At 46.5% G+C, this 21,550-nt stretch overlaps 1 protein-coding gene across 1 annotated transcript in view; it reads right to left on the bottom strand.

The window, feature by feature from the left end:
- Nucleotides 1-580: 580 nt before the first annotated feature.
- The window catches only part of SLC6A11 (solute carrier family 6 member 11), a 129,412-nt gene continuing 108,442 nt past the window's right edge, over nt 581-21,550 (bottom strand). Inside the window, exons 9-14 of the mRNA XM_059390333.1 lie at nt 15,934-16,046; nt 12,658-12,795; nt 8,950-9,052; nt 8,016-8,116; nt 7,094-7,264; nt 581-2,987 (exon numbers count right to left, since the gene is read on the bottom strand). Of these exons, the coding sequence (XP_059246316.1) occupies nt 2,835-2,987; nt 7,094-7,264; nt 8,016-8,116; nt 8,950-9,052; nt 12,658-12,795; nt 15,934-16,046 (779 nt within the window). The 3' untranslated portion in view covers nt 581-2,834. The remainder of the gene's footprint in view (nt 2,988-7,093; nt 7,265-8,015; nt 8,117-8,949; nt 9,053-12,657; nt 12,796-15,933; nt 16,047-21,550) is intronic.

The following is a 21,550-nucleotide window of genomic DNA, read 5'->3' as shown; positions in this document are numbered from 1 at the left end:
GATGAGAAATTTGAGGCTGGCAAGGGCAGAGGGTGGAGCCCAAATCAGGACTCCACACTTCCAACCTCAATGTCTTTCCGCCCCACCTTGTCTGCCTCAGACATGCAGGTCTCCCTAGCAGGTCGGGCCCATGAGCTTTGCGGCAGCCACTGTGGCCATGACGAGGCAGCTGCTGCCTTCTTTGGGGCTCACAGCATGAGACACAGAAAGGCAGAGTGATTAAGAGACCGGGCTTTGAGTTCAGATAGACCCAATTTCTCTGTGCCTCAACCTCCCCTATCTGTAAAGTGGGGGAAGTAATGTAAAATGGCGAGATGCCTGCTTTATGGGATTGTTTTGAAGAGTAAAGAGACAACTTCTGTAGAGCACCTAGCATCCAGCAGACATTCAATGTATGCTGAGCACATGGAAGGAAGAAGTGTGGGCTCCTGAAACACCCCTGGCTGCTTCTAATTTATAATCCTGAGTTGAAACTACGACTTCCAGGGATGGAACCAAGAGGGTTTTGCAGATAAATCATGCATGTGATAAAACACAGGAAGGACAACTAAGCGAGACCACTCTGCTAGGAACCGCCACACACAGTTTGTTCATTCCTTTAATTTTTAAAAATGAGTAAGCAGACAATCGTGTGCCCTTTGAATACCCAATAAAAACGTTCATTATGTAAAACAGTACAACCTTTTTCATTTTTTAATAATTCTGTAAATATCTCAGAAAGGATGTATTGTTTCTAATGAATATCAAAAAGTCACCACAATGACATTTCCCCTGCCCCCACGTTTCCCTCCCCTCCCTGCCCCAAGTTGCCCAAATACTAGTAGGAAATTACAAAAAACAAAGAGCAAAAGCCCTCCCTCCACCCTGCCCCATGAGTAGTGTTAAGTGAGTGAAATGTTAAGTGCCACAGGTACAGTGCAGTGCATCCCATCCCTAGTGAGGCTTCAGAGCTGTAGGTGGAGAACCGGTAGCAGCAGCAGTGGGGACTCTCTCTCCCCGGCACCTGGTGGGAGAGAGCAGACGAGGACAGACACAGCAGAAGGCTCAGCATGAGGCCTGATCCTCCTGGGTCCACTTCCTGGGTCCACCAGATTCGAGAGCTCAGGGAGAGCCAGGCAGTCCTGGGCAGTGTGTGCAAAAGGGGGCCCAGAAGCAGGCATCCCAGCCTACCTCAGAGAGGGCACTGGGCCTCCTTTCTAACAAACTCAGGCTTCAGAAGGGGGCTGGCCAGACCAGAGAAGCTGTCTGTTTGGAAAGCTTCAGATAAATCAAACATGTGGGTTCCCTACAGGAAACTAAGGCCTTGGTTTAGAGTAAGCTCTGGTTTCCACCAAATAAAACTGGAGACATAAAGGAAAAGGATAAAGTGTACCTTCCCAGTTCCCAAATAACTCAGAATCCAAGACAAAAGGCCAAGGAAATCCAGTTAGAAGAGAAGTCAGGCAGAGAGGTCTGAGGCAGCACTGGCCTCACCCCCACCAACCCCAGGCCTGCACAGAGGGAGAGGTGGGAGCCCAGTTCTCTCCTCCAGGATAAGGGCTGAGGCTTCTCAGCGACCTGGTGAGAGGTGCATGTAGGATAGCTCCCAAAAAATGGGTAGGTAGAGAAGGTTCCGCTGGTGATGAGGAGGAGGATGGGGAAGACTAAGAGGTAGCAGGAAAGCAGGAGAGAGAAGAGGGCAGAGGATATAAGAGAGAGAGGAAGTGGCAGGCAGATGAAGGGGCCAGAGGACAAAACCAGGCTCTAGGCCCTAATGGGGTTCTTTCCCCTGGAAAGCTGGTAGAAGGTCCTAGACACAGATCCTGATTGAGGCAGCAGCAACGGCAGGACAGACAGCTGCAAGGGAATAGCAGCTGCTTCCTGACCCTGAAAACCAGCATGCAGGTGACTCCAGTCAGCCCCATGAAAATGGAGAGGCAGACATGACAGGGAGAGCAGATGGACAGGACAGGAGGAGCCTTGTCACGGGGGCTGAGGACCTGGCCAGACTCCAGAGAATGGAGCCACTCACAGATGCATCAACCTAGAGTTTAAGGGGAAAATGCCACATCATTTCCATGAAAAACTTGATTTTAAATAAGCAGGGGGGAGCCTTCAGAACACTTAAAGGTCAAGGTCAAGGTCAGGCCTGACAGCCAGCAAGACATAACAAGCGAATCCCCAAGAGACCTGGCCAGGTCAGGAAGGACCTCAGAGATCACTTGATTTGGTCCTCCCCATTTAGGAAATGGAAAAACTGAGGCCCAGGGAAGGGATGGGAGCACCCAAGGTCACTTAGTGGGATCAGGGCAGAAAGATCACTTTCTCTTCTCTGACACAGCCTTGCTGTCTGCAAACCCACTGCTAAGAGGTTGGGGATGGCAAAGGCAGGATTTGAAGGCAAAGCTGTCCCTGGAGGCATGAAGAGGGGCAGCTGTAATGGTCAGGGAGGAACATGGGACATGGACAGGTCAGCTAAAAGGCTGACAGAGATCAGGCATCACTCCCACCCCACCTGCCCCACAGCCCAAGTATAAAAGTTTGACCATATGATACAACTTCTCCCTAACCCCTAGAAAACATTGGTTAAAACCATCCTAGCACGGAAGACTCTGCTAGTCCCTGTACAGTATTATCTCTTCATAATGTTACTTACATGATAACTGGGGGCAAGGAGGGGAATGGGACTTTAAACCAGAGTGTACATGGCCACCTTAAAATTAACTTGTTAATAAATCCTGTGCAAAACAAGCAAGCCTCTATCATTAGGTGAAGTACGTGTCTCAGGTATTCATTTATACACATGGGGTCGGGGGAGGGAAGAAAGGAGAGGCATCCGAGGTGGCAGGTGTGGCTCAGAAGTGTGTCTCCTTCTCTGTGATGGCTGCAATGGTCCCATCGCCCTTGAGTTTGGCGTCACAGTCATTAACCATCACCGTCCGTGGGCCTGCCCCAAGCTTGCCCCGCATTTTCAGATCAGCGCTGGGGATGGTCAACTTCCGGAATTTCTATGTGATTAGAAAGGAGAAGAACTGTCTGAGAGGGACTGCCAGGGTCCGGGTGCCTGGCTCGGCCTCTCCCAACTGCACGGGTGGATACTGCAGGCCACAGAACCATCGAGACCAAGGTCTGGGCCTCTGCACTGTTACTTAGAGCTTTGTTCTGCATGATGAACTGACCTCCCTGGTCTCAGTTTCCTCCTCTGGGAAATGGGAAGGACAGAAGTACCCACTCCTGGGGTTTGCTGAGGAGTGAGGGGATGGCTTACAGAAATGCTTAGTACTGTCCCTGGCCTACTGCAGGTATAACTGGGGCTGATGGCCTCACCTCTCCCTCCATGGGAGACAGCTGTTTGGCTTTGAATCTCTGCTTGGCCTCTCACTAGCTCTGTTAGGCAGCTCACATAACCTCTAGGAGCTGCATTTTCCTCTTCTGTGGAATGGGAGAACAATACTGGCCTGAGAGGGGTGTTGCAGGAGTGATCTACAGTACCTCTGGCCCTGTTTCTGTGATTGCCGGGCAAATGGGTATGCTTCCCACAAAGACGATGTTATCATGGGCCCACTGTCTAGGGGAATATGTGGTGTGTGCTGTGTGCTCCTTTTGCCATGCATGGAGATGGAAACATCAGCGCAGCCATGGTGGCCCCATGCTGCCTGGCAAAGTGGCCAGCCTGAGGCTGGGCACAGATGGTGTGGCTGTCATCCCTACTGTACCAGGGAAGGAGTAGAGATCACAGGCAGACTCCTGACGCAGGCTTCTGCTGTCACAGTGCTGCCTGGGGCCCCACACCTCAGGTCCACGGACATCCTGCAGAATCCATCAGGGGAAGGCACTGGACCAGGACTTAGGAGGTCTTTTCTGGGCATAAACCCTTTCCCAGGAAGCCTGGAAAGACTTTTGAAGGTCTGATTTTTCATGATCAAGGTTCTGTCTTCTCTTCCAGATGCTGCCACGACTAAGAGGTTGAATCTACACAGCCCAGGGGGGATTACCAGGCCAAATCTCCCAGGCTGAACACTTTCTGTGTGCCAGGCACCATGCAGGAGAGGATTGAGAGCATGGGCTCCAGAGCTGGGTGCTTGGGTTTGAATTCCAGCTCTGTCACTTCACTGGGGCAAGAAACTTAACCTCTCTGTGCCTTGGTTTCCTCATCTGTCAAAGAGAACAAGGGCACCTGCCTCTTGGGATTAACACGAGGCTCAGATCAGCTGACCTTGCCACAGATTAGCACAGATTATCCATCTTCACAGCAGTTCTCTCAGGTAAGTACCATTGACCCCCCTTTTCCATCCAGATCCTTTCTTTCAGCTGTCAGAACCTTCTGGAAAGGTGAACTAACTGGCACAAGTTTCCTCAGTAAGCAAGGCCTGGAAATCAGTTCTGCTGTCATTTATAAACCTTGCTCTCTGTGGTGGCAGATGTGTGAGCTCAGGGAGATGGAAGAAGCTTAGGAAAGTAGCCTCTCCTTCCACCTGCCCACCTGACACTGGGCATTCCTGAAAACCAAAGGCCACTGGATGTCTGGGCAGGGGCCTGCAGGAACCAAGGACATGGTTTGGTTCCAGATCAGAACTGACTGCCCTTGACCTAAATTCCCTGCAGGAGCCAAGGAAACTTTCCCAGGGGGTATGGGCATGCTTGAGTAAGAGACTTCTCAGCTTGGTCCTTCGGGCTGGGTATGTGGCTTTTTTCCTGGATCTTTGGCTGTCCCGTGGGCAGGCAGGCTGGGTGAAGCCCTGAGCTAGCACTCATGTTTGGGTGTTTGCATACACATCCACTCCCATCTCCCTGTGGCCTTGTTCTGGAAGAAAAAGGTGAACCCCTGAGATCTCTGGAGGGTGCCCAGTCCGAGCAGGGGAAGGAGATAGCAAAACTCAGGTGACAAGAGCTCAGAGCTTCTGCTCTGCCACTCCAAGGCTGTGTGCCCTTAGACAAGTTGCTTCACTTCCCTGTGCTGCAGCTTCCTCCTCTGTGAAGTGGGGGCAGTAAGAGTCTCCACCTCACAGGACCACTATGAGGGTTAAATGGCATCACAGCTGAAACAGAACAGTGTCTGGCACACAGCAGTTTGCTCAATGAGTGAGATACTGACTCAAACCATGTGACGTGCCAGCAGGTGGGAAAGGAGAGTAAAGAGCCTGTGAGTGCTCTGTAGTAGGACGGTGCGGCTTACCACCCTGCCTGCTCCCAAGGGACAACACACAGTGCTGCTGACAGGCAATGTCCAAGCAGGCAAATCCACAGAGACAGAGAGAAGATGGGTGGTGTCTGGGGCAGGAACAGGGTAAAGTGAATGAGCATGAGGGGTCTTATTAGGGTGCTGGACATGTTTTAAAGCTGATTCGTGGTGATTCTAATACACAGAACACAGAAAGTGACAATAAAAATCATTGAATTGTATACTCCAAATGGGTAAATCTTAGCATACATTAAACATACTTTAATAAAATTGTTTCTAATAAAATTTGGTACCCGTTGTGGAAACTAGTATGAAATTCCATCAAAAAATTAAAAATAGGGGCGCCTGGGTGGCTCAGTGGGTTGAAGCCTCTGCCTTCGGCTCAGGTCATGATCGCAGGGTCCTGGGATCGAGCCCCGCATGGGGCTCTCTGCTCAGCAGGGAGCCTGCTTCCTCCTCTCTCTCTCTGCCTGTCTCTCTGCCTACTTGTGATCTCTGTCAGATAAATAAATAAAATCTTTAAAAAAAAATTAAAAATAGAACTACCATACGATCCAGCAATTCCACTCCAGTATTTATCTGAGGGAGAGGAACACACTAACTTGACAAGGTATGTACACCACGCCCCCCAACATTCACTACAGCATTATTTACAATAGCCAAGAGGTGGAAACAGCCTTACTGTTCCTCAGTGGATGAAGGGATAAAGAGGTTATGGTACATCTACACAATGGAATATGACTCAGCTATAAAAAAGAAGGAAATCCTGCTGTCTGTGACAACACAGATGGACCTTGAGGACATTATGCCACGATAAGCCAGACAAGAACAAACACTATATGATCTCACTTATATGTGGAAACAAAAAAACAAAAAAAACAAAAAAAAACCCACCCCAAAACCCAACAAACAAACAAAACCTATCTGAGCTCAAAAATACAAAGAACAGACTGGTGGTTGCCAGAGGTGGGCGGGGGGAATGGAAGGTGAAATGGGTGAAGTGGCAGAAATGAACAGGCTTCCAGTCAGGAAATAAACAAGTCGTGGGTATGTAATGCACAACACGGTGACTATGGATAATAATACTGTAATGTGTATTTGAAAGTTACTAAGATAAAAGATCTCAAAAGTTCTCATCACGAGAAAATAATTTTTAACTGTGCTGAGGGATGTTAACTGGATTTAGGGTGGTGGTCATTTCACAACACATACAAATATTAGACCATTATGTTGTTACCTAGAACCAACATAATGCTTTATGTCAATTATATCGCAATTTTTAAAATTTGGTTTACTAAGTTTTGGCTGTGCGATGCGAATTTTTGGTTGAGCGATTTCATTTCTCTGAGCTTTAGTTTCAGGTTCTACCTGCTGAAGGCAGAAAATGAGGCCAGCACCCTGGTTTTCTCTGAGGACTATAGGAGATAACATGTAGAGAGTTTAGCATGGTGATGACAGGGGATAGGTGTTCCCTCAACATCAGATTTTCTCCCTTTGTCCTGGGGATGGGGTCCTTCATGAACTAACAGAACAGTAAAAGCCAACATTTTGTCACTCTGTTCCAGGTCCCAGTTTAAGTACTTTCCTTCCATGAACTCATTGAGTCCTTATAAAAACCTCTGTAGGTCAGGAACTGCTGTTGTCCCCATTTTATAGATGAAGACACTCAGAGAAACTGGCACACTCTCCAGGCCTCACAGAAATGACTTCATACCATGGTAAGAGTGAACACCTGCCAGGAAGGAGCTGGCCGTGGCTACCCCAGGAGACACATGAGGGCTCATTCTTCATACACTCATTGCTCAGATAACCCATGGACTTGCTCCTGCTCTTCAGCCCACCTGAGGTAGAGCCAGGCCCTGTGTGTGCCTCAGCACCCTCAGAGCCATTCTTGCCACCCCGCTACCCCTCCCCCAACCTGGGCTGTCTCACCTCAGGCAGCGACCCCTCTGTCTTCCATAGCTTGATGAAGATCCAGAGTGGGATGCAGAGCATGGAGGACAGGGCCATGAGCCAGCCGATGCTGTAGCCCCAGGTGGGGTAGGTATAGATGTTGTTGTACTTAAGAGGCTTGTACTTGACCAGGAAGAAGATAAAGATGCCCTGCCGAGAGACGGGGAGAGGTCCCTGAGGGCTAGCCTTCGGTGACAGGCTCAGGCCCAGGCCTGCGTGCAGGAGGCCAGCGGGGTTAGGGACCACCCCGTGTGGCAGTCCTGGACAGGCGAGGCCCTGTGCCAGCTCACATAAGGAATGGACTCTCACAGATCCCAGTACCTTAACAGGGCTGTGAAACCCTTCCCACCCCAGGAGCCTTATCCCCAGCCTCTGCCCAGTAAGGAATTTTCTAGCTGCTTCTTGGGACTGCTTTCAAAGTGGCCTTTGCAGAACTGTGATGGTTTGTGAAGATGTTCTGAGACACTTTCAGTGCCAAGAACTGCGTGAAGAACGTGGGGCTGTGTTTATGAAATGTGAAGACCTCTCAAGGTGTGGCTTTATTCAGTAGCTTTCTCTGTTAAAGGCTAAGCTAAATGTTGTCTCTCATACGATCCTTGTCCCTTATGGAGACAGGCCCCAGCCACTTAGCTTGCAGGTATAGAATCTGAGGCCTTGAGAAGGGAGGGGACTTGCTCATGGTCACATAGCAAGCTGGTGGCAGAGCTGGGATCCCAGGAAGGCCCCTCCCTGGCCAAGCCCAGAAACTGCCCCCACGACTGCCACTTAGGAAGCTGTTGGGTGCTGCGGACTCTCTGGAAGAACAGAGGGTCTCCCAGGGGGCCAGCCTCAGCTGGGCTTGCGGTGCTAGAAGGGGAGAGTGGGTGGTCAGCCTGGAGGCAGCTTCTGGCAGGGCCCTTACCGCGCAGATCCCGGGGGTCACAACCTTCCAGCACCATTTAATGAGCGACAATGGCCGGTAGCCAATCATGTCTTCGATGTTATCGTAGAAGCGATTGCTTCCTGTCCAGAATAAAACAAACAGGCACACACACCCCAGAGAATTTTTGTACAAGACTCAGAGGGAGGGCTAGGAGGGTTTGCTTTCCCCAGCCCAACAGACAAATGACAGCAGGGACTTTATTTACCACTTAACAACTACCAAGATGTTACCTATGTGAGTTTTCAGAATATACTGCAGTAGAAGGAATTCCGGACCAATGCTGGAAAGACCCTTCCTGACCTTGGTCAGTGAGGCCCAGGAAACAGCGCATAAGGAAACATTTCTTGGAGAAAGATCGAAGATGGTCCCTTTGAGAGGCAGGGCCAAGGCCTGGCTGACATATGTGGGGGCAGGAGGCAGGGCTCTGAAGGGGACACCTGGCTGGGCTGCTAATGAGAGGGGCAGCTCACAGAGAGACCTGTTCCCAAGCTATGCTCACAGTGGGAATAGCCATCATCACTGAGTCTAGCAATCCTCATCCACTCATTCGATTTAGGAAACAGGAGGATCAGAAGACAGGTGATCATGAGGGCCAGGCACCATGCTGACGGCTTTGTCCACACTATCTCCTACCTGGAGACATGGAAGGACTACCCCATTTTACAGATGGAAAAACTGAGGCTCAGAGGCTGAGGCACTGGCCCAAGGTCACAGTGCCTGAGTCTGGAACCCCCACCTGTGCTGCAGGGGGATAAGATCAAGAAGCTCTCCTGACAAATGTGACAGGTTGATCCTCTGAGGGAAAGGAGGAAGGGTGGATACAGAAGGAGACCAGTGCAGAGAGCCCCAGGCGTCTATATGCTGGGCACCTTGACAGGCTGCTGGCGTGTAGGTGGGCCTGGCCTCTACTTACCATACACCCAGCCGATGCAGACACACTCGAAGATGGCCACAAAGAGAAGGCACATCCCGCTGGCGGCGTAGGAGTCGAAGAGCTGGAAGATGTACATGCCACCCTGCAGAGCAGGAGGACAGGTACATGGACATGGGGATGCAAAGACACATGGGACAGCAAGTTGGCCAGCTGGAGTTGGAAAGGCCCTCTGCTTGGCCCTGGGGCTACCATCAGCCCAGGGTCACTTCCACCAGAGCAGACGGCTTCTTCCTAGTCTCCTCAAACAATACAGCCTCCGCACCTGGGCACCCCGAAGGTAGCACCCTCTGGGGTAGCTGGGCTTGAGAAGGTTTCTCTTGTCTCTGCTCCCTAAAGGTCAGAGACCACACAGAAAACCTGAGACTAGAGGCTGGGCAGCCTCGGCCCCTTTCCCTGATGGCTCTGACAGCCTCCCCACCGCTCTCCTTGCCTAGAGCCTCACCTCCTTCCCCGCACATCAGCTTTCATTAGGACCTTTCTACTATGTAAATCCAATCATGTCACTCCACAGTTTAACACTACCCCTTGGCTCCTGTCAGCCTGCCAGTAAGAGCGGCCCTCTCACTTGGCCTTGTCTCCCCCTCCTCCCAGCACAACCCCCTATGCTTCCCCCTGACAGACTAAGGGATAGTCTTGCCTCTGTGCCTTTGCATATGCTGTCCCTCCTTTATTTGGTAAGTTCCTTCACAGTTCAGCTCAAATGTCACCTCTTCCAAGAAGCCCCTTTTGACAGACTTATCTTCTCTTCAGGCCTCTGTAGCACATTTTATGGATTCACAGTTTTTTTTTTTTTTAAGTTTTCCTGTCAGGTGCTCTGTTAGTTCTGGGTTTCTGCTGGGCAGGCCCCTATACTGGTTCTCTTTGTATCTACTGCCAGTGTGAGAGGGAAAGGCCTCAGAGGCCAGATGACCAGGAAGATTTCTAGAAAGGAGGGATGGCATCTGGGCAGGAGAAGAGGGCAGCAGCTGCAGCTCTCAGAAGGGTTTGGATCTATATAGGTCATCTATATAATACATGACAGCCCTTAGGAGAACACAATCAACAGCAGGAGAAATAAAAGTGGAAAAGAGGAGGGTCAGGTTGGGGGAGGCATTGTGAATGCCAGGACAGGGAGGTAAGAGGCCAGGACAAAGCCTGGACAGCTTCCTGTTCCTTGGAATTAAGCTTTCAGCCAGTGCTCCCATGGCCTCCAGGGCCTCCTGCTACCTACCCTCTGAGACCACACACGGGCTGGGACTGTTTGTTTCCTCACTCATCTCTTTAGCTGGATCTGGGGCAGCATCTCGATGCCCAGAGGGCCAGACAGATGACATGAGGAAAAGAGGTAGGCCCGGTGTGTGACCCCAGGAAGTGGGGGGACTGGGGGTAACTGGAGAGCACAGGCCCCATGTGGCCACGCAATGCCTTAAGAAAGTTGCTGGGGGAGGCAAGCCTGGGTGTGGCCAGATCTGCAGATTTTTCTAGAAGAGGCCAGAAATCAGATTTTCACAAGAAGACCTTCTCAATTGTTGGCAACCTCTTTATGTTCTTAAAAACACAGCGGGGTGAAACAAAGGGGATCTCTGGGACATATCTGGTCTAGGGCCTCCTGTTGGTGCTGACTGTGGTGGATATTTGGGGCTATGAGAGTGAGAAGCAGGACTGAGGCTCCTCTGTGGCTAGGAATGTGCTCAGCTTTCTGAGTCAACAGCTCAGACCATGCTCCTAACTGCTCTCAGGAATATCTTCTCCCATGAACACAGTGTATACAGATGCAGCCCTCTCCAAGTACTGGGCTCTGATTGAGCTGCTTCCCATGTCTCAGTCTGCCAGATCCCTACAGCGTGTATAATTAAAAGGAGGGTATAACTGCTGTCCTCAAGTCTTCATAGGAGAAACGGAGGCACAGAGGAGCAAGAATGCTCGTGGTGCGTCATCCAGCTTGCCAGCCATGGGACCGAGGCTTGAACCTAGGTGGTACGGCTGCATAGTCCATGCCATGCTCTTAATTCTCCACCACACCACCATGGTGGAGGGTAAGAAATCTGTGGCCTATTTTTTCCCTAAAGCCACACTTTAAATGTGTGTAAATGAGGGATAAGATCCTGCCAGCAATTACTGTGAAGGCTGAGGCCCACATGGCCCATTTGGCAATCTGAACTTCACTGGTGCAATCACTCACAGAAATTCCTGCGTGGAGGCGGAGGGCTGGCATGTGAAGCCCAAGGGTGTGCTGATTAACAGTCACCACAGCGCTCTTTCCCTGATGGGCCCCAGGGGCCGTGAGGCACCCCTAGACAGACCCATGGCCTCAGGTTGAAGAGTGGGCATGGAGGCTCTGCAAGGCCAGGGGTACTGGGGCTGGAGGTCCAGGAGGGTCCTCTGCCTGTCTGCTCCAAGCCAGTGACACCCACGCCAATGCCCACTCTTCTTGTAGCCCTGTTCCCATCAGCCTCGTTAACACATCACATTAACCCCCCAATTTGTACGTGACGAAGACTCTACTTTGTGTAATTAATCAGCACTTAATGAAGCCCTGCTCATTGCAGGGCTGCTTTCCCCATGTGGGGAGAGGAGAGGTGGAAAAGGGAAGTGCCACACCATTCATTTGCTCAAAGCTGATTATCACTCCCATTAATGTGACAATGACTAGGAGCAGTAATAACACCAGCCACCACGCCCTCAGTGTCCACCCCCTGCCAGGCCCCAAGGGCACGGAGCTGGTGAAGGCCAGCTGTTGTCTTCATAGACCTCAGCCTGGACGCAGAGAGACGGGTGAACACAGTGGTCATTCGAAGGTGGGAGAAAGGCTGGGGCAAGCCTGGAGCTAAGTGCTTGAGGAAGGAAAGCAGAGGAGCCTTCCAGGAGGCAGCCTCTGAGCTAAGAAGCAGAGGATCCACAGACCAACCTCAATGTCACCCCGGCTGCTTCAATGGACTGGAGTTCCCTCATTTCTTTCCATTCTTTCCATGTTTCTTTCAAAACCTCTTCTTGTCTCTAGGCAACAGTTTTCTGTGTGTGCATGTGTGTGCATGTGTGTGTATGTGTGTGTGTGTGTGTTTGTGTGTTTTAATTAACTAGTATTGTCAGCATGGGGAGAAAGATATCTCATCCCACCTTCCCAAGGTACTTGAAAAAATATTTATTAGACAGGATGGTTGCGGGAGTGGGGGAAGAAACATGGTATCATGAGAGTCTTAATGTGGGGGGTCATGGTGAACACTTCCTCACTCACAGGACCAGCAGAGATGAGAGACAAGGGGCCTGAGGTGCCAAATGTCCTCATGCACGTCTGTTTTCATGGAAATTCTAGAAGAGCCTGCTCTGAACTTCAGCCCAAGAGCAGTACCTGGTTGAGGGGTCCATGGCTGACACTGTCCCTTTCACCCAAAAGTACTGTATGGGTGGATAATGACCATATAACCCCAGTCTTTCTCTTTGTGAGTTTTACTCCCCTCTGGTAGTGACCACGGTGACTGTTAGCTGAGCTCTCACACACGTGAAGACGTTATGCTTAGGGCTCAATGAGAACTTCCAGGGATCTCCACAAAGAGGAGAAAATGAGTCCTAGAGAAATGCTAGACCTGGCTGGGGTCACACGAACAATCCCAGAGCTGGTATTTGACATCAGACTTGCCTAACCTAGAGCCCAGCACTTAACCTTTAAGTTACCGTGTCACATCAATTACTTGTTTCCATGTCACTCACCTCTGTGAGCATCACGAGGCCCAGAAAATAGGAGACGATGGACAGGGCCAGGATGAGCAGCTCCCGCCGGTAACCCCTCCGGAAGACCTTGGGGTACATGTCTACCACAGCGGTCACGAGGCTTTCCACGCACACAAACTGCAGAGGGCAGATAGGATGGCATCATGCCTGAGAGAAAGTCTGTTCTTAGTGGTCCCAGCTCTGGACAAGTGCAACAGACCTAACCCCCGGGCTTCCCTCTCACTGGGCCCCACCCTTCTTTCCACACTCATACAGACAAGAGGGCCTGAGAATAATAACAATCCAGGCACTTACAGATTTCCAGCAAACCCATGTAACAGATGAGAACACTGAGGCTCAGTGAGGGGAAGTAACCCATCCAAGGTTGCTCAGACAGGAAGTGAAAGAGTGAGAACGTCAACTGGGTACTCCTGACTCGAAACCTAGTACTCCTTCTCCCCCATGCTTCCTGTCATGTGCCTGTGTGCTGGGCCCTGTTCTAGGGTCAATCACTTAAATGAGACGCTGTCTGGGAGGTGAGATGGGAGTCTCCAAAACTGTCCTGAGAGCTGGGCGCTCGCTAGTGGCAGGCTCTGGTCAGTCTCTGTGAGCAGGGCTGGATTTCCTCATTCCCTAGGACTGGAATAGTTCTCCTGTCCTTCGCTTCTGGGAAAGCTCCCCCTCTGATGGGTGGAGAGCAATCAGAGGTGAGCCAACGCCCAGCTCTTACATTTCTGCTACAGGACTCTCTGGGCCTAGCCAGACTGTGCAGGCTTACGACAGCAGACCTTGTGCCACTAAGTGCATCCCACCATGCTGAGACTGGGCAAGACACACAGTATCCATTCTATTCCTGCTTACCCATCAACAGCCGGCCTAAATATCCCAGCGACCCTTTGCTGGGTTTTCCAGCACTGTTGTACGCAGATCTCCTGCATAATCCTTTCCCCGACAGCTCCTCCTTGCCCTGAACTTGGGCAGAACAGACCCTTCCTCTCCTCTATACTCAGCCAACCCCCCACCTCACCCCATGGTGCCCATGGAGCTTACAGCTATCTCCTTATAAGCTGGGACCCTGGAGGGCAGGGACCATGCATGCCACTTTCATCTATTCCCAGTGGCACAGAGGAGATGCTCAGAAAAGTTTTGATAAATCAATAAAAATAATAATAAATAATGGTGAATACATGGTGCTAGGCTCTTTTCTGAGAAGTTAACAAATATTCATTTATTTGATCTCTGTGGTACTATTATCATCCCTGTTTTGTAAGTGATGACGTGGAAGCATAGGAGGTAAGCCACCTGCCTGAGAGCACAGAGGTGTTCAGAGATACAGCCTGTGTAGGGACCAAGGCAATCTTGCTCCACAGACTGGACTTTAACCATTGTGCTGGACTGCCAAGGCAAAGAGAAGTAAAAAAAGCAAAGGATTAAAAAAGCAAAGGATTCCTTTGCTGATTGCAGCGTGGAGACATTTCCTTCCCTGGAGTCATTTTTTAGCCCCAAATCCTTTCTGATTCATTTCTACCTCCTCAGGAAAGATATTTCCAGCTTTACTGAATAAAGAGACCAAGCACAGAGAGGTGAAGTGTCTGGCCCAGAAGAGCACAGCTGGTAAAAGTTGTGGATCTGAGACTCAAACTCAGCCTTGTTTGACTCCAAAGCCCAGGCTCTCAGCCTCCAGGCTACCCTGCCTCTACTGCAAGGCTATCTTCAGTCCTTCTTTCTCCAGGGTCCTCAGGGAAAGGAAGAATTCAGGGAAGTTTGTTTATCCAGGACCCAAACTGAAGAGACACAGAGCCTGCGGGCTAAGAGGTACAAAAACCTGGGTCCATGTTCTAGCAACTCACTCAGCCTCAGTTTCTTCATCTGCAAAATGGGGATGACAAAAGGTGCCCCCCAGTCCATATGGCTACTGTGACAGAGAAAGGAGGGTGTGGCCCAGGCTCAGCAAGTGCAGCACACGTGTGGCCACCTGCCCACTTGGCCCCTTGCTAACTTCAGTCTGCCACTTCAGTCCCCCTTGCTAACACAGCATCTTGGCCCAAGTGCTCAACACCCTCAGGGACTCACAGAACCAAGGCCCCAGCCCCCACCTCCCTATGCAGGATGGTCACTGTCACGCACAAGCTGCCAATCCTTCCCAAGGCCTCTGCCCGTAACAATGGAAGAGAAGATTATCAGCAGAAACACCCGGTGCTTCAGCAGCTCGGCTCAGCAGTTTCTGAGAAATCACCCAGGAGAAGAAATTGGACTTGGCTGGGTTGACAGACATACTGGTATGAGGTTTGGGTGCTAAGTGACTAGCACAAGGTCATGGGTAGAGGAGAGAGAGAGAGGTGCTGGGTGGAGCTCGGTCCCTCATTCAATTGTTACTTTAATCCATCATATACCAAGTGCCTTTGTGCCAGGACAGCTTTAGGTGGAAGACATTCACTGGGGCTCTTAGAGAAATCCACCATGCTGGAATAGCAGGAAATAGGGTAGATTTCGGAGAGTGGTGAGTGACCAGAGGCCACAGGCATCTGGCTGGAAAATCCAGAAGAGCCCTGGAGAAGGGCTGGGAGGGCAGGCAGAGGTGAGTTTTACAGTGTGAGAAGATGAAGGGCATGAATTCACAGAGAGAAAAAGGAAAATGTACGCCTTTAAATTGCTAGTTCTAACTATACACCCTTTGCTGAGGAAGGCAGGCTGCCAAGAGGAGGGTGGGTGGGGAGAGCCGGATCAATAACAATGAGAAGGAAGAGAGCAGGCCGGTGGGACAAGGGGCACTGGGGAGCTGACGGTGGTGCCGAGGACCCACGTGGCCACCTGGAGCGTGTCGGGGGGCGTAACAGAGACAGAGGAAGGAAGGAGAGGGTACTTTTCTGTGCTCCTGTGTCCCCCACGATTTGCCTGGGACAGGGACACATGGTGGTAGAGCTCTTGGATACCATTAACCATTGCCTTCTCTCTGAGAATTTCTTCTGCTTGCTAGATGGTGCTATTGCACAGACATATTTTCACAGGATGCAAGAATTTAGCAATTTTTTTAAAACTTGGATTGGGAGTTGAGAATTTCAGGTAAGGAAAAGTATGTTTGGGAAGCTGTGGAAGGAGCCATACAGTTGTGTCTGAGGGTGACCGTAGAGATCACGGTGTGCTAAGAGGAGAGCAGGGTGGGAACAGTGGGCGGGGCCCAGACAACCAGCACTGAGGTGTGGGTAAGGTCCCTGAGCCGCTCCTGAGAGTAGCATGTGATCTCCCTGCCCTCCCAGCCTGGGATCCCCCCCTTACCTGGCTGTCCAGGCCCAGGAAGATGAGCATCATGAAGAACAAAGTGGCCCACAGTGGGGAGAGAGGCATCATGGTCACAGCCTTGGGGTAAGCGATAAAGGCCAGGCCAGGGCCTGGAGAGGAAGGAAAGAGAGAGAGGTGCTGGGTGGAGTTCAGTCCCTCATTCAATTGTTACTTTAATCCATCATATATCCAGTGCCTTTGTGCCAGGTGCTATGCCTAATTCTCCCTCAAATCACGTAAATCTCCCAGCCACCCTATGCAGTTGGTTCTATTATGACACCCATGGTGGATATGAGCCAGCTGAGGCACAGAGAGGTGAGAAAGGGTTAGGAGGGGCCAGGCTTCTCTGACACACAGACTTCCCTCTGCACAGTCCTGTCTCTATTGTTCTCACTAGGGCACATATACGATGCAGATCTCAGGCCCACCCCAGAGACTGGGTCAGTCTAGGGTGAGGCAAGGACCAGGCACCAGGTGATTCCAATGCAGGAGCTGGAGTCCAGGCTTGGACAAAAGCCGTTCTACCCTAGGCCGCCTCTGCCTTTGGTTCCTCCCCTCATTTCTTGGATCCACACTCACTTATTTTGGCTGCTCCAAACAGAAAGCGTGGTTAGCATGTCCTGAGGATGAGACTTATTAATTTTTTATTAATGTCAGGGGAGAGATACCTGATGTTCTAGACCTGTAGCACAGTGGTCAAGAACACAGGTTCTGCAGTCAGAAAGCCTGGGTTCAAATCCTTGTTCTTTACTGGGATCTCTATCTGTTTCCTCAGCTGAAAAATGGGGATAATAAAGTCCTACCTAATAAAGTGGTTTTGAGAATTCAGTAAGATGATGCAGAATATGGAAAGCACTTAAAGTAAATGTTCAATAAACATTAACTCTGATCATTATTTTTTTTTACCTTAATTAAAAGCAACCTTATTAAAATCTAATTTACCTACAAAAAGCACTCATTTTAAGTGTATATTTCAATGAGTTTTGAAGTATATCCAGATAACTGCATTCAAGATATGGAACATTCCTATTGTCCCCTTGGGTTCCTCTGTATTCTCTCTCTCCCCATTCCCTGTCTTAGCTCCAGATAACCACTGATCTGATTTTTTTTCACCTCAGATTAGCTTTGCCCATCTTATTTAGGAGTGGAATTGCTGGGTCATTTGGTAACATAAGTTTAACTTTCTGAGAAATGCCACATTGATTTCCAAATTCACTGTCATTTTACATTTCTATCAGCAATGTTTGAGGGTTCCAGTAGCTCCACATCTGTGCCAACACTTGATATTATCAGATGTGGAGGTCTCTTCCCATATCTTTCTTGACCATTCATAGATCTTTTGCAAAGTCCTTGTTGAGTCAGCCCATTTTGTATTGGGTTGTCCCCCCCACCCTTTTTTTTTACTGAGTTGTGGGAATTCTTGATATTATTTGGAATACAAATCCATTATCAGAGAAGTATTATTAATATTTTCCCCTACTCTGTGGCTTGCCTTGTCATTTTCTTAATGGTACCTTGTGAAGAGCAGAAGTTTTTAATATTCCACTTGTTTGTTGCTAGCATATAAAAAATATAATAGATTTCTGTTTCTTGTCCTTTTATCTTGTGACAATACTAAGTTCACTTAATTTTTGTATGATTTTCTAAGTGGCCAATCATGCTCATGCATAAATACAGTTTTTATTTTTCCTTTCTAATCTTAAAGATATTTGTTTATTTTTCTTGCTTTATTGCACTCTCTAAGAACTCTAGAACCATATGGAATAAAAACAGAAACACCATATACCCTGGCTTTGTTTCTGATTTACGGGGAAAGCATTTAATATTTAGTGTTCAGATTAACATTTGTGCAATACTATTGATTAAACTATAGACCTTTTTCATTATCTACCAGTTTTTCTCCTTACGTTTTTTTTTCCTGTTTTAGTATCCAATTCAGGATTCCACACTGCACTTCAGAGATATATTTATTTACTCTCCTCTAATCTGCAACAGTTCCTCAGCCTTGTCTTTTATGACCTTGATATTTTTGATGAGTATTGGTCATTATTTTGCAGAATGTTCCTTGTTATGGATTTGTCTGATGTTTTCTCATTATCAAACATTATTACATTTTTGGGGAGTAAGGACATCATAGAAGTGATGCTATGTCCTTCTCAGTGCATTATATTGGGAGAGATACATGATATCCATAAACTGTATTATTGGTGAAGCTTACCTTGATCACTTGGTTAAGTTGGTTAGTATCAGTTTTTTCCACTGTAAAGTTACTGTGTTTCTCTAAGTAATAAATATCTTGGGAGGATATTTTGAGATTATGAAAATATCCTGTTTCAAGTCAAACTTATACCCACTGATTTTAGCATCCATTGGTAGATCTTCCTTGCAACAATTATTCCTGCGGTGTTTGCCTCACAGGTTTCTATTATTTTCATTCCTTCTACATTTTATTAGTTAGAATTATTCTGTAAGAAAGAACTATCCCTTCACAATCATTTATTTATTCAATTTTTACTTATTTCAGTATGGACTCCTGTGTATTCGGTTTATTCTATGGATCATAATCCAATACTGTATTTATTCTGCTATTCAAGTTGTTCTAGGTTTTGCTACTAGGAGTGTCTTCAAGTTGGTTCCTATCTCATTTTGACATGCCTTCATTCTTTTTCTGAGCACTTCCTTATTTCTGGTACCACTAAATATTCCAGCTTCATCATGTCTTGCCCTGGCACTGGAATCAACTGCTTCTCCAAGAAGCCCTGGTTCCTTTCATGGAAAGTGGTGTTCAGAAACCAAGATATGGCTTCCAGTGTGTTCATTGCAGCTGGGGTACCACTTCTTGCAGCACACAAAGCTAGGAGACCTATGTATGTATATCTACACATACATACACATATATACCCATCTGTATGTATATTAAACATATGAGTCTCCTGATACCTCAAATTCTAATACAGTTCATTGTAGATTCTCCACTTTCCTCACTTGTAACTTCTTTCTTAGTGTAAAATCTGTCCCCAGTGATCTATATTCATTTGTTTGTTCAATCCTCATATACATATACAATAGTTATGGAATTACAAAACCATATCCCTGTACAAACAAGAGAATAGTACAATAATTTTTTGTTTTTAGCCTTATAGTGTACAGTTAAAATACTGTTTCCGGAAATTTACTTAGGTTAAGTGTTTTCTTTCCCATTCTCTTACATTTTCATTCATAATACAGTTAGGCTCATTTCTTACTGTTTGTATTCCCTTTTAATTCCACCCACAAAAAAGAACTGTTTATTTTGGGTGCTATGTGAAAAACTACTATTACCATGGTTCTCTGAGAGTCAGAGATATTGAAAATATATTAAGAGAAGTATTGTTTCCTCTCATCCTTAATTCCACCCTTCCTTCTATCCCTTGTCCACTTATCCCCTGTAGGTAATCATTCTTTATTTTCTAGTTCATCCTTTACATATTTCTTCTGCAGAGATGAGCAGACATGATTTCTTATATCTCTTTTCTTATACAATGGGTAGGATACTATAGATATTTGATTTTTAAACTTACACACACACATTTACCATTTTAAAAATATACTTCAATATCCATTTGCTTGATTATTTTTTTATTGTGATGAATGTTGAATTTTTTTCAAATAATTTTTTTTTGTAGCTGTGAAGATAATTTTGTAATTTATTTCATTTGGGCTATTAATATGTTGAACACTATTAGTAGATTTCCTAGCATTAAATCAGTCTTGCATTAGTCCAGGAGTAAATCCAAATTAGACATGGTATATTACCTTCTTAATGTGATTTTGGATTCTAATATTTTCGATTTGGGTTTCCTATTATTTTATTTACTATTTTCCATCAATATGCATGAGTAATACTTTGTTTCTTTGCCTTATTTGGTGTAGGTATAAGTGTTACACATACCTCATATAAGGGGTTGAGAAGTTTTCCTTCCTTTTCAATGCTCTGCAATAATTTAAAGAGACTGAGATTATCAGATCCTTGAAAATTTGATAGAATTGTCTGAAAAATCATCTGGACCTAGTGTTTTGTTTTTGCTTTGTTTTGTTTTGTTGGTGGAGTAGTTCCTCAGAGACTTTGTCTATTGGCATGTTTAAGCTTTCTAAATCAAATGCAGTCAGTTGTGGCAATCTATTTTCCTAGGAAAGTATTCATTTCAATTAAGTTTTCAAATTTATGTGTAGAGAAGACTATAAAGCAGTCTCTTGTGATTTTAAAAAATGTCTTCTGTTTCAATGGTTATTAATCCTTTATTATTTCTTATTTCGCTATTTGTATGTTCTCTCTTTTTTCTTGGCAATTTGGTAATTTGTATATTTTTATTTTTAAAGACCCAGAATTTTAATTTGTTAATTAGATCTGCTATTTCTCTATAATTATTTCATTCATTCTTGCTCTTTATTATTTCCTTCCTCATGTTTTCTTTTGGTCCATTTTGTTGTTGTTTTTCTGAACAAGAGATATAATTCATTTATTTTTATTGATAAATGTGGTTAGTATAGTTTTCTCATATTGGTTTATTTCTACCTATATCTCCTTACTTACTTACTTCCTGAAATTTTACTTCATTAAGATTATTGCTGTGTTATTTTGTGCACATATTTTTATGTGTTACATGTAGCTTTTACCATTAAAAAATGTCCTTTGTAGTGCTTAGTGCTCTGGGGCTTGAATTCTACTTTGCCTGATATAAGGATTGCTATTATTTTCTACCCCTTTATTTTTAGTCTTTATGAGTCTACTTTGTTTTAGGTGTGTCTCTTATATATGCAGTATATATGTAGGTCATATTTTGTGAGGCAAGTTGAAAACCTTTTATGGTTATGTGTATTTTAAAATATTTATTATGCTCCTCTATGAGTTGTTTACTCTTTGTTCTTTTATTTGTAAATATTTTTTGGTACTTAGGAAGGTTTATGTTTTTGTTCTAGTGGTTACCTTGATACCAATGATTTCTACTTTGTTAACAGTACACAACATATGTCTGTATTAGTCATCTGTCCTCTTCCCCACCTTTGCTTTGGTCTTAGATGTATGCTTAAACATTTTTACATGCTTACTATCAGTCCTTTTTCTGAAGTTTTCCAGTCATTATTGGTAGAGAGAAGCTCACCTTCTAATAGATTACTCCAAAACACGGATGAATGTAGAAGCCTCAAAGCTCTGTTTAAAATGGTTTTTCTATAGCCTTGACATTTTCTATAGCCTTGATTCACACTTCTTTGTGTGAATTTAAAAAAAAAATGCTGCTTCATAGTTGCCTTTCCTTGTGTGTTGTTTTTGAAAAGTGTGATACCCCATCTAATTCTTTTGCCCTTGTAAGTTATTTAATTTTTTTCTCCTGGAAGCCTTGTGGATTTTATCTTTTTCTTTGAAAGCTGGTATCTTTGCCAGAATGTCTTGGAGTTGATCAATCTATGTGAATTTTAATTAGTCCCTAAGAAGTCCTTTCAGTGTATAGATTTAACTCTTTTTCTGTTTCTGAAAAGTCTTCTTGGATTATAGTTTTATTTTATTTATTTATTTATTTTAATGGGGGAAAAAAAGCATTATTTATTATTAATGAAAAATTCAAAACAAGAAAAG

The sequence above is a fragment of the Mustela nigripes genome, chromosome 2 (genome assembly GCF_022355385.1).
Source record: "Mustela nigripes isolate SB6536 chromosome 2, MUSNIG.SB6536, whole genome shotgun sequence".
NCBI lineage: Eukaryota > Metazoa > Chordata > Mammalia > Carnivora > Mustelidae > Mustela > Mustela nigripes.
The sequence above is the reverse complement of the archived record's forward strand: the minus strand, read 5'-3'. Positions and strand labels throughout refer to the sequence as shown.